Genomic DNA, 12322 nt, shown 5'->3' with positions numbered 1-12322 from the left:
AAAAAACGTTACAACCCCTGATAGCAAACTGTTATTCGAAAAATTTTTATTTTATTTCTATAATTCCGGAGATATTCGAGGTGGTAATTCTTATTGGACCACCCTGTATATCTTGAAAACTATAGCAGATAAAAAAAAATGGTTACAGTGAAAATTTGATGGCTTTTTATGCTCTATAAAACTGTGCAAAGAATTTGTTAACAATTTGTTGTTTAAGTAAAAAAAATGTGCACTAAATTTTCATTCTAACAATTTTTTTATATCTACTATAGTTCCCAAGATATACAGCAAAATAGGAAAACAACTTTACTATCCAACTTTAAGGGATGTTTTCACACTGAAGTACCAAAAAGTAGTAAAAAAAAATAAAAATTGCTGGATACTTCTATTGAGATCCCCTACAGGACTGCAAAGTTTTGAAAAAATTGGAATTTTCGGGGTACCGAAGTTCCCTTATATGTGATGTAGTAATAGATTAACCCTTTAACCTATAACAACGTGTCAGACTCGTGGCAGAGATTCTGACGAAGATGCGAGAAAAATAGTTATATCAGTAAGAAAAATTCATTGTAATCCTAACTTTCGTTTGAATTCCGAAGACTGAGAATTACAAAATGTAATCAATCTGCAACAGATTAACTTTTATTACCCGGTACAGTACTAAAATTTGTAAATGGCTGACGCTTAGATGCACAGTCAGAAAAGAAATCATACGTTAAGGGGTTAATCCGTTGAAACACAGCTTTAGAAGAAAAAAGGTCGTCGCTCATTATGATAATGAAACTCGAACGGAAAGTCCTCCCACACCCGCCATACTCCTTAGGCATAGCACCTTCTGATTTTCATTTCTTTCACCAATATTCACAAATGAAGAATCAAAGGAGAAAAGGACGACGGTCCATGTTGTACTGCGTATTTTCATTCAGTTTTGTGTTTAGAAATGGAAAAACAGATGAAAGTTCCAAGTTATTGCCATTTAAACAACAACAATACATGGGATAAAGGTGAAGTTATCAGTGTTTGTATGGAAAAAGGATGAGAGTGTACATTGTACAGTATCTTTGTGCTGTGTTAATGCAAGCTTTAAGTGCAACTGTAAGTATTGATCCAGTCAATCGGTGTGTGTTACAAAAAGTAGTGCATTTCATTTATCTTATGAAGAAGAGCACGTGTCAGTTTGCCACGTAAAGAAGCACATTTCATTGTTTCTTACAAATATTAGCGGGTTTAGTCTTCCGCCGCGAAAACTAATACATTATACTGTTTCGCCACGAAGAATAGCACATTTTGGATGTTGCGGCGATCAGTTTAAATCGTCGAAATGCATTTTGCATCGAAAAATTTAACGTTTGAAAATATTGTTTAATAAATAATCACTCCACCTAATTTCCAAAACGAGAAACATGAAAATGTTTCTCACTCTCGTTTCCGATGCATTCAAGAAGCGAACGAGCCAAAGTGAGATAACAGCCGGCAATTCCCAGAACACATACCTCCCTCGATAACAGTCGCGATGCGGACCTGAGACTGCGTCAATTAAGCGAGGAATACTATACATTATCAGACGAGGACAAAATTTTTATTAGATCAGACTCGATCATATCTGACTTATATGGTCCAAAAAAAAAAGTCAAATTTCGTCAGTTGCTACGGTATAAAGCTAAACACGCTTTTTTCGTAGCCAAACATTCAAATGTGCTTCTTTTCGTCGCTACAACCGGTACATGCTACTTTTCGTGGTAAATCACTCGAAAGTGTTAGTTTTCGCAGCGAAAGGCGAAACATGCTATTTTTCATAGCCAATCATTCAGATGTGCTATTTTCCGAGACGAAAAACGAAACGTGGTATTTTTCGTGACAATGAAGACAAACGTAAGACACGTGAAACGTGCTACTTTCCCTGACACGCGTCGAAATAATGTTTGGAAAATCAGTATAGGTCTTCAGTGTTCAAAGTTCATTTTACTCGAAATAACATTAAGTTGGCACTCATCCTTTTTCCCCTGTACTTTTCAAATGGATCGATGACTTTATCCATTTAGACGATGCGAGATTCTTTCGACGTGGTGTGCTATCGTTATCTGAGAGGTGACAAAAGGTAGTGGACAGTGGCAAGAAATACTTTGATCGATATCAAGCATATGTGGAATTGTCAAATATGAATAAATGTACTTAATGATGAAACATGAAATTATTTATACACTGACCTAATAGATTGATTAATTGATACAAGGCACTGTCGAAGGAAAGAATTATAATCGTATTATCGTTGGTAAGCTGGTACAGCGTGAGGATAAAAGGGGCTGAAGTTTGGAAATCGAGAAAGATAGAGACAGGGAAAAAATGTATATGTCATCTCCTGAAAAAGATAGAAATTTTTGGTTCTAGTTGAAATTAATTGTCACTGGTTAGTCGGAGAAAAAAGAATACTCATATACTCGTGCGTAGTAAAGCATGTATTAACTGGAGTGATTATGTCGATTGTTCCACATCGTCCTTGTATCTCTCCGAATGAATTTTTTTCCTTTCCTAATAATTTTTATACGAAATTCTAATATAATTCTATGATAATTCTAATAATATAAAAACATAATTTTTACAGGATTATGTAATAATTTTAACAATAAAACATAATAACTTTTTCATCATAAAACAGTTGAATAAATTTGATTAAAACAAGGAGATGTGTGACGATGTAAGATCGAACAAATCGGTGGTAAAAATTAGAACGCGGAAGCGTCGAGAGAAAATTTCCAGCTTTTTCAAGTTTGGCGGCCGTATTCAATTTTCCTTTGTTCTGTTTTCTTTTTTTGCCTCTAAGTCTCGGGACTATTGTATCTCTCTTCTGGTAATTTCGTGGTACGCTCCTCCTTTTTATTTTCTCTTGCGAGCACCTATTCCAATTTCGTTTTCTTTTTGTTTCTTTTTTACACGTGCGTCTCTCGTTCTTTTCGATCCAGATTATCGAGGACGCCTGTACATTTGAAATCAAACTGCGACCTCCACCTCAGCTGCAAGAGTTAATGTCTCCTAAATATTGTTGCTCGTCGTAGAGTGGACAAAAAGAAATTGGTAAAAATTTCAATATTGTCACGCGAAAATATTGAATAAAAAAGACCATCAAAATGGCGAACGTTTCTCGCGAAACGCTACGAAAAATGTACATAGTTGTATTGGAAAAAAATGCTGGTCCAACCGTAAAAATTGTCGTAGAAAACATCGCAAAAGAACCATGGTTACAGAGAAAAGAAACATTTACGAGAGTCTCTGTGACTCTCGAAAAAATAAAAAAAACGGTCAAAAACATTCAAAAAATGCAACACAAAAATTGACGAAAAATTATTGACAAAATTCGTCGAGTCACTGGATTTTATTGGCAAATTTCATATCGTATACAGTGTACAGCAGCTTTCTTGTGCTTCTTACAAGCAACTCGTACTTAATCCACCGCGTATGGCCACTGTTTCAAGATGGCTTCGTTCGTGTTTTCCGCTTTTTGCAGGCTCTCACGTAGGAAACCGTGGAAGAGTTGTGACTTATTCTCTCGACGATCGTCTGGACACATCGATGGAGGGAAAACGGGCACGTGGAAACTCTTTATGCGTTCGTTGCTTTCGTTTTGGCATGTCGATGAGGAAGATGGATCGTTATTAGAGTGTTAAGCAATGCTGGTGCTTGATTCAGGCCAATTACTGTATACTAGATGGTCTGAGTTTGTTTCGATGCAAAAATTATCGTGTACATTTTTGGTGTTTTGTGAAAAGCAAGAATAGTCTCAAATGATCAATTCTGACATGTAACCTTATAGTGGAATTCTTCGTGAAAGAAATTTAATTGTGACTTCTTATCGGCAAAAATCAATACTGAATTAATTGAATATTGTGAAAGTACATGAATTGAAAGTACTGAATTTTTCACAGAGATATAAATCGTTAAAAGTATAATCGTAATTATATCATAAGTACAATTGTATTGAAGTACTAGTGCAAATTGTAAAACAGGTGATAGAGTGTGTTGATTCGTGTAACGTTAGACAACCAATCAGGAGTTAGTGCTTAATGTGGTAATTAGTATCTCGAGCTTTGGCAAATATATCTGTATGTTTAATATCTAACATCTCACTTAATGAGATTTTTCAGGCTTTCACGGCCTGGATTGTTCGAATTATTAATCGAGACTTTCGATTGATAAGTTCACATCTTATATACTACTCACACACGTTAAAAATGAAACATTCTTCCTTCACATTTAGTCAAAATTATCGACCAGCGATAACTGTACAAAAATAACGAAAAATACTGGGTTCCAATATTCACAAATACTTCGTTCCACCGTGAAGCTTCCAAGGTCGAGATACCAGTAGAATCGGTTATTTCAGAAACGACATATGTGACATTTTCCAGCTTCTTGGAGAAACGATAATTGTTGCCGTAAAAACCAGTGAAAAATATGTTTTAAATTGAAGATTTCTACATTGTTCTGGCAAATTAGGTAGCCAAATTTAGAAATAGCACAGAAGAATGTTAGGTTTTATTAAAAAGATTCCTACTTATCACATTTTTTGAGATATTTAAATGAAATTTTCTATAGCTAATGGGTTACAGAATAGCAAAAGAACATCGAAAGAGAAATCTAACAGTGTATATTGATTTTAACCTCTTTCCTTTTCCCACCCGAATTATTATTTTGAAGAATTTCTTGTTTATCTACGGATTTCAGATAGGAAAAACTGATATCAATTGATAGAAAGGGTTAAATCAAAACATTTCCATTTAATAATCGACCAACAATCGGTCTGCGAAATTAAAAGGGTTGAACAAGTGTTGCAAAACAAGTTAAATCCTTAACTAGCTAAACGAAGTTGCTTGGAGAAATAAAGAACATTCCGAGGAAATAAAGAACTGTAAAAAATGTCACACGTGTCATTTCTAAAATAAACAATTCAATTACTAAACACGATGATTAGTCGTTGTTAAGGATTGATTAGATACAGATTGGAAGGTTAGCGTCGCGCAAGATGTCAACATCCTTTCTTCGTATGCAATGACGAAGTCGCGTTTGGGTAGTAAGCGCGTTTCGTTGTTTAGTCTCTCTAGAGTGCCATTGTCGTATGATTTGTTGTCGCTTAAGATCGCTCAAATCGACGATGCGATGAAGGCAAAGCCACTTGGTGGGTAAAATGCCTGTAAAAAAATTAGAATCAGAGCTGCATGCAATTCGGGTCTTCCCCTCCCCCCGGCTAAAGGGTAGCTTAGCATTCGTTCCTTTTTTTTTTTCTCATTTATCTGGGCAACGATGCGCAGCGATGATTATGATGATGATGGTGATGGTTTCGTTTTCACTGGACGACAACGGATGGAGAACGAAACGTATGAACGAGTGATCGATGAGAATCCATGATGTCTGGCCACCGTTTCTGTCTGTCGCCGTAGATCGTCGCCATTTCCATCCATCGACACTTGTCCCATGTTGGCCACGTCGTGCAACACGAGACACATCCACCGATGTTTAACGAACGTCTTTATTAATCGTATTAATCGTTATTAATCCTAGTTGTTAATTCACTGTTGAAATTCTGCTTCGCTACTGCTATTGCCGCTTAGTCGACACTTGTTACTTTTAGTTCGGTTTATGTGTTTTAAATTATTGTTTTAGCATTTTCTTTTGGTTTTTACAAAACAGAGATGGGCATTACTTCACGCGAGTTTTTAATGTCTTGTAGTTTATTACTAGTACTGCCGAGATTCGTGGCTTGTCTGTAGTCTGTCCAAAATTAATTGAAATGTTCGAGTAACCATCATTACCGTTTTCTGTTGTGAGTCAGTATTTTTCAAGTTATTCTTTAGAATTTGTAAAAAGCTTCTATTTTGCTTCTGTTACGATATAGTAGCTGCATGAAGTCGTGTTATTTGAAAGAGATAAGTATTAATGTCGAATTATGTTATTCGTGGTGGGGAAAGCGACCTTGACCAGTCAATTAATTCTCAACAGACTATAGTGCACAGTTTCGTCGCGTAATCTAGCGCAAATGCTGCTACCTTGACTTCTATGAATCATGTTACTTTTTAGAAATATTATTTACGTCTGGAAACAAATATATTTAGTGATGAATTTGCAGCAGCGCAGTTACGTTCACCGTTAAATAACACAGAATGTAAAATTAATAAACTTTAACCTTAAATTAGTCTGGTGCTTGGAATTCTTCTTTTCTGTTTGCATTGTTTCAAATGACTCAAATCACTGAAATCTTATTGACGAATTTGAGAATAGGAATTTAAAATTGATAAGTTGAGATAAATTGAGCCTCTTTGGCTTGACGTGAAAATAACAGAATGAAAATTATGGCACCAGACTAAATCCAGAGTTAATTAATAATCTTCAGCTATCACAAAATGGTTACCGATCATCGATAAAATTCTCTCTACGCTCTTACAAACGTTCATTATTACCGCGATCAGAGTTAATCATTAATTGGTTATTACTGAAACTAAAAAAACTTTGCCCATCTCTGGTGAAGAATTAAATTAATTAATGAAACACTAGCGGAGCGTCGATCATCAGTGGATGTAAATCTTGCTCTTGATTCACACTTATCGACGAATTTCGTTTATTTGCGATTTAAAAAAGAAAAGAAATTGCATTTCGTATTAATTCCAATAATGTAAAAGAGTGAAAAGAAACTTGGATTGAGTGTAATCGCGAGGCGGACATATCTTGGGGGAATATTTAAACATAACTATATATATATATATTTAGACGTATGTATAGATGCATGTTCTCATATATGCGACATTTATAAGTATAATAACTTAGATACAAAGTGTACGGAGTAAGAGTAAATTAGTATTACACATATTATGACGTGGTTCTGTGGTACGTGAAGAAGAGAAGGTAGAGAGACACTGGATTTATCGGTAAACTCATGAACTCGAAGTGAAGTTAAAAACACGCGAACAAGAGTGCATACGAATTTTACACGTCGGATGGTGATGACACATAACAAGAATAAGAATTTTTCTTAAAAAAAAAAAAGAAGGCGGGGTAGGCCTAGAGCGTCCCATATATATATATTTTGCATTTTCTTGTGTATATATATATATATATTTTTTGATTTTTTCTTTTTTGTTTTTTTTTTGTTTTGTTTCTTTATTTTTTTTTTAGTCACGTTTCAGTGCAGGCAAAGGTGGAGGGTTTTTTAAAAGGTACCGAGACGGATCCTCCAAAATGGCGTTTCTGGCTTCTGAGAAAGGCCTTGGAGTGAAAAAATTCGTAAGCTCGGAATATTTACACTTCCGACAGAAAAGTGTCTTTCACACCTTTTTCTTTTTTGTTTTCTTTCTGGCCTCACTTGGATCTACTTGTTTTATACTTTTTTCACAGGCAGAAGCCAAAAGCACCTGGTTACAAATTAATGATAAGAACTTAAATATTATTAACTAAGGAAAAAACCCCGAGAACGAGCGGTTATTGATTATAATTAATTGGACTGAATGGTACAGCGACGATGATGCTTTCGTTCCACATTCTCATGCTTTTTATCGTTCATTCTCTGTTTCGTTCTCACACAGGTCTTTTTTGCTTTCATTCTTTCGAACTTTGTTTCTTTTTTTTTCTTCATCGATTTCTTTCTTATCTCTTCTAACAGCTATATTCGCACTCTCTCTCGTTCGTAGACGTTCGAGATGCGTGTGCTTACAACGTTTAAGCTTTATCAAAAAAACTTTTCGTTTCGTTTCGCGTTTCTTTTTCTTTCGATTATTTCTCTCTCTTTTTTGGTTCGTTTTTTGGTATTTTTTAGTTTGTTTATTTGTTTACGACGTCGTTCACCGTCTTTGGACTTTTTGCTCAGAGTTCTTTAGTACGTACCGGGGGTGAAGCGTTCTACAGGTTTGTATTGATGAGGGTAGATCTGCCTCGGTGAATAACCGTAGATCTCACGGTGGACGGGCAGGTACCTTGAGGAGATAACATTTGTCTTAGTAAAAGGGTGTACATGAATGAAAATGTACGTTTTTATGTGACAGAAAATCGCACGACTTTTACTGTTATGACTTTTGTCGTGGTAACTACTAGAAGTCGCGTTGTCACGACATTAGATTTCGTGTCGTAACTTTAAGGGAAGAATCCAGTTTGATAGTAAAGATGTTATAATATTTCTATATTGATAGAAATTACAATAAACAAATTTTATTCAATGTAATTTTTAATACTGTTATTGTAAATTTTATACTTTAAGTTAGCACTATATCCTGGGTTGGCATACAGTCTAGCACCTGTCAAAGTGATTTAATAGAAAAAAATTTTCTAATATTATTGTTCTTTGATAGTTTGTGGTGGGATTGAATAACTTGTAACAAAGAAAACAACGTGCACTTTAAAAATAGATTAGTAAGAAATAAAACAGTCTATCCAAAAGATTAACACAATATAAAATAATGTATTCAGAAAGTCTGTATGATCATATTTTACATGGAAATTTTTAATATGCTGGTACGATATGTAGTATAATTTTACCTGTATCCAGGAACATTGATGCGATCAGCTGCGTGAATGGGGTTTTCAAAGATAGATTTTCCAAATGGCCACGAGGAGGACAGTTCAGGGTAATCCGAGCGGAAAATGCTGCGGGGTCTGTGCGTGTGTTCAGGGGCTCTGATGTCATCGGTGCCTGTCATCATTAACAATATCATTTATTTATCAATTTCACATAATATAAAATCATTGAAAATATCTGAATTATCTCTAAAATATCTTAGAAAATCATAAATATCTATAAGCATATCATGTATTTAATCCTACGCTAGTTTAGTGAATTTTTATAACATTTGAGAATTTAAAATTCTTATTTTCCATTTGCATTGATTCAAAGCCTCAAACCATTGAAATCTTATTGGTGGATCTGAGGATAAGAAGAATTTGAAGTTGAAAAGAAAAGATAAATTGGGCCTGTTTGATTTGATATGTTATTTTTACAATTGAAGTTCATGTGTAGTTGAAATAATTTTTCAGTTGACACAAAAATATTTATGGAAGGAAAGTTACAGTGAACACATTCTTTTAATGGATAGTATAGTTACATATTAGCTGTAATGAAGTCTTTTTGTGTAGTATATCTTCAAATTTGAATAATTCTATTCTTATAACAGGTAAATGAATCCTTTTTGCACAGTATGTAGAACCATCTCAAATATGCTCATATATGCTCTAAAATTATATTTGGAAAAAGTGTCACTTGAACCCTTTTTGTATATGTCGCTACAGTTGTAAAAATAACAGAAGGAAAATTATGACATTGGATTTTTCAGACTCCACCAGATTAATCCAGGATTAAAAAGAAAGAAAGAAAGTTAATTAAAATAATTTTTGAAGTTAATAATGAAGTATAGTTAAAATTCACAGAAAAGAGTTAAATATACTATACTGAATTGTTCCAAATTTTTTAATGAACGATTGAAGTGATACCTTTTAAGGCTCGGACGTAGCTTTGCCAAAATTTGGCCTTCCTTGTGATGGGCTCGTTGCGCCCGATCATGTCCAGATTGCTTCTAAAGCGCGCGTCCATTTTGCCGCTCTACTGAACTGCTAACCACACTCGTACGCTAAACCAAACAACCGTAAAATACGTTAAATACTTTCCATCAAGCTTTTTATGATTCTTGTGGCCACGTTTTTTCTTCTCTATGTCAACACGTTTAAATTTACCGTCAGCTAATTTTTTCGCGCTAGAGACGAAAGATCGAGAATCCTTTTCCTGCTTAAAATTCGATGCAGGAATTGCTCTCCCTTGTTTTAGTTTATTAAACATTGCAAAAGCAATTAAGTTTATTAGTATTGAAGGAATGTTGCTGCGTGATAGAATCACAAAGTTCCTTGTATTACGCAGAGATAGAATACTAGCAACGTGACAGCACAGGGATAAGAAGGATACTTCACTCGCTTCGCTTGACTCTGACTGTGACGTTCCCAAAGTTGCCCCGTTTAGGTTTTCAGTGGCGTATTTACGCTAACATAGTAGTAGGATCCCCGTATTCGAGGGTGCTACGTTCCAATATCTACCGCGGACATACGAAACAACGAGTACGCTATTACTTTGAAGTTTGTCGGATCGCGCGCTATTGCTTTACCCCACTCGGTCTCGATGTATTTCATTCACTCTTTTCATCACGTAATGCTATATGATCCTACTTGAGATGTGACCGTTTCGGCCAATAATAAAAATACGTGTGCCCTGTCTTTATGATTGTGTCAGAAAAGCTGGTCCTATTATTTACGATTGTATATTTATGCTACGGTTTGGATTATACTATTGATTTCCTTTCTTGAAAAATTCCGCTGATCACTCTTTTTTTCTATTGGTCAGTTCGCTAGTTATTAGCCAATCAGGTAATTTCTAAATTACTAATTGCGCCCTCTATTCCTTGCGCCTTTGGCGCGCTTTTCTAGAAACGGCGGTGCGATTTGCGCGGGAAACGTTTGCCGTTGGCAATTTGACAACGTCGTAGGATTTCCTCCAGACGGGAACCCATGACGTGGTTGGTACCATGCCGCCAGGGCTCGTGTTGTTGACTCTTGGGAAACGTACGGTTTATGACATCCGCTAATGCTACTGAAGTCTAAAGCGAAATTTTTGGGAACAGATGCATTGTTCGCATCTTAATTAATAAAAGGACTGAAACGATTTTCTTAAAAATAGCTTCGCTGGCGCGCGTGTTCTAACCTGTCAAATGTTTCTATTCATTTTATGTAGCTGGTCGTTGCAGTATCATAATTATAAATTATTTATGTGAGTCATTTAATCAAAATAGTTTGTTTAAAACTAAAAGGCTGTCTATAAAATTTTTTACAAAAATATCCTTGTACTTAGTTATAACGAAAAAAGCATTTTTTGTAAGCTTGCTTGACAGGTATTAATACACTAAAATTCTGTGCTAATTTACTTATTACTTTTTACAATTTTTATTTAGTTTTTCAATCACTATAATGACATTCTTCTATCGTCAAATGTTGTAAATACAAAAATATTTAAAAAGAAATACATAGTATATGTCGATTGTTAATTAAATAACAGATCTATTTTTTAGCAACATAGTAGTTTTATATTATCTTAGATATTAATCATAAAAAAATATTTAAGTATTGGTGGGAGTTGTTTTCAATAAAATTTGAAATTTGTATAAATTCCAATCTGCATAATGTATGGTGTTAATTATTAATGAAATAAAAGTATCTATTTTTGAGTAACTTCGAAGAAGCAAATGTAAAGACGTAAAATTGCAAAATAGTGTTTAACAAGAATGATGAAGAAATCGACCGTGAAAAATGCAGGCACTATATTTAGGGAATGACACGATGCCAGCAAGCAGCTTTGCGAATTATCGTCGATAAGTTTCTTATTTTTAGCGCGCGTTCACTGTCTGCTAGCGTTACCAGCCCTAAAATTGTCGGATTCGCGGTGCTATTGTGCTTATGCTTGTTACATAGTATCTAAAAGTAATTTCAGTTAAATATTTGAGAACAGTACTTCGAGGCTTGCTAAACTTACAAATTTTTGCATTTCAATTTTTACTTCTATTTTTTAAACATATGTCACCACATTCAGACACAAAATTACTTTCAGACTGTGTCCATAGATAAGCTACTATTTTTCCAAACAAACGACGAGAACCATCGAACAGGAAACAATTTTCTCGAAAAAATTGCAATCGATCGTTCGCAATTTGACGATTCAATTCGTTCGACAGCTGAAACTTTCCGCGTCGAAGGTTTTCTACGAATCCATTTTAACGTAGGCCCGTTTACAATGCTGGTAAACAAAGAAACGTCGAAAGGAAATTCGTGCAATAATGGATCGCGGAAATGGGCTGCGGGAGCAAGGTTAAAAAAACATTTTCATGGTAACACGCAAAGTGTTATATTTGTTCGTTGCTTATTCAACACGGTTATACGATGTTAAGTTTACAAATTTACCCTTTAACACTTTCAGCACGGATGATGTCATAAGACCGCGAGCTGAGCGAAAAGAATTAAAAATAAAAGAAATAGTTCTAAAATTTCTTTCATTATAAAACATGTTCTTAGCATTTTTGAGAAAAAATAAATGAAAACACAATAAGAAAAAAGAATTCCCGTGTCTCTATATAATTCTCGCCAATATTTAAATATCTTTTTACACTTAATATTCAAAATAATATAAATAGGATTATTAGAATATCAATGAAATGTACAATTGAATGAGACACGGAAGTTCGAATTTGGTGCTACTGTTCGAAAATCGCTGTCGTTCCGTTTTTGGGTGGCGAACTGTATTACGTGTATTACGATT

The 12322-nt window shown here is 34.7% G+C and overlaps 1 protein-coding gene across 1 annotated transcript in view; it reads right to left on the bottom strand.

Annotated features, from left to right (window-relative positions):
* The window catches only part of LOC108578525, a 33942-nt gene that overhangs the window by 11924 nt on the left and 9696 nt on the right, over positions 1-12322 (bottom strand). The window contains 3 exon segments of the mRNA XM_017941879.1: positions 7867-7955; positions 8515-8668; positions 9463-9599. Coding sequence (XP_017797368.1) covers positions 7867-7955; positions 8515-8668; positions 9463-9562 — 343 coding nt within the window. The 5' untranslated portion in view covers positions 9563-9599.

This window comes from Habropoda laboriosa, unplaced genomic scaffold (genome assembly GCF_001263275.1).
Source record: "Habropoda laboriosa isolate 0110345459 unplaced genomic scaffold, ASM126327v1 scaffold38, whole genome shotgun sequence".
Taxonomy (NCBI): domain Eukaryota; kingdom Metazoa; phylum Arthropoda; class Insecta; order Hymenoptera; family Apidae; genus Habropoda; species Habropoda laboriosa.
This window is presented reverse-complemented; position numbering and strand designations above follow the sequence as displayed.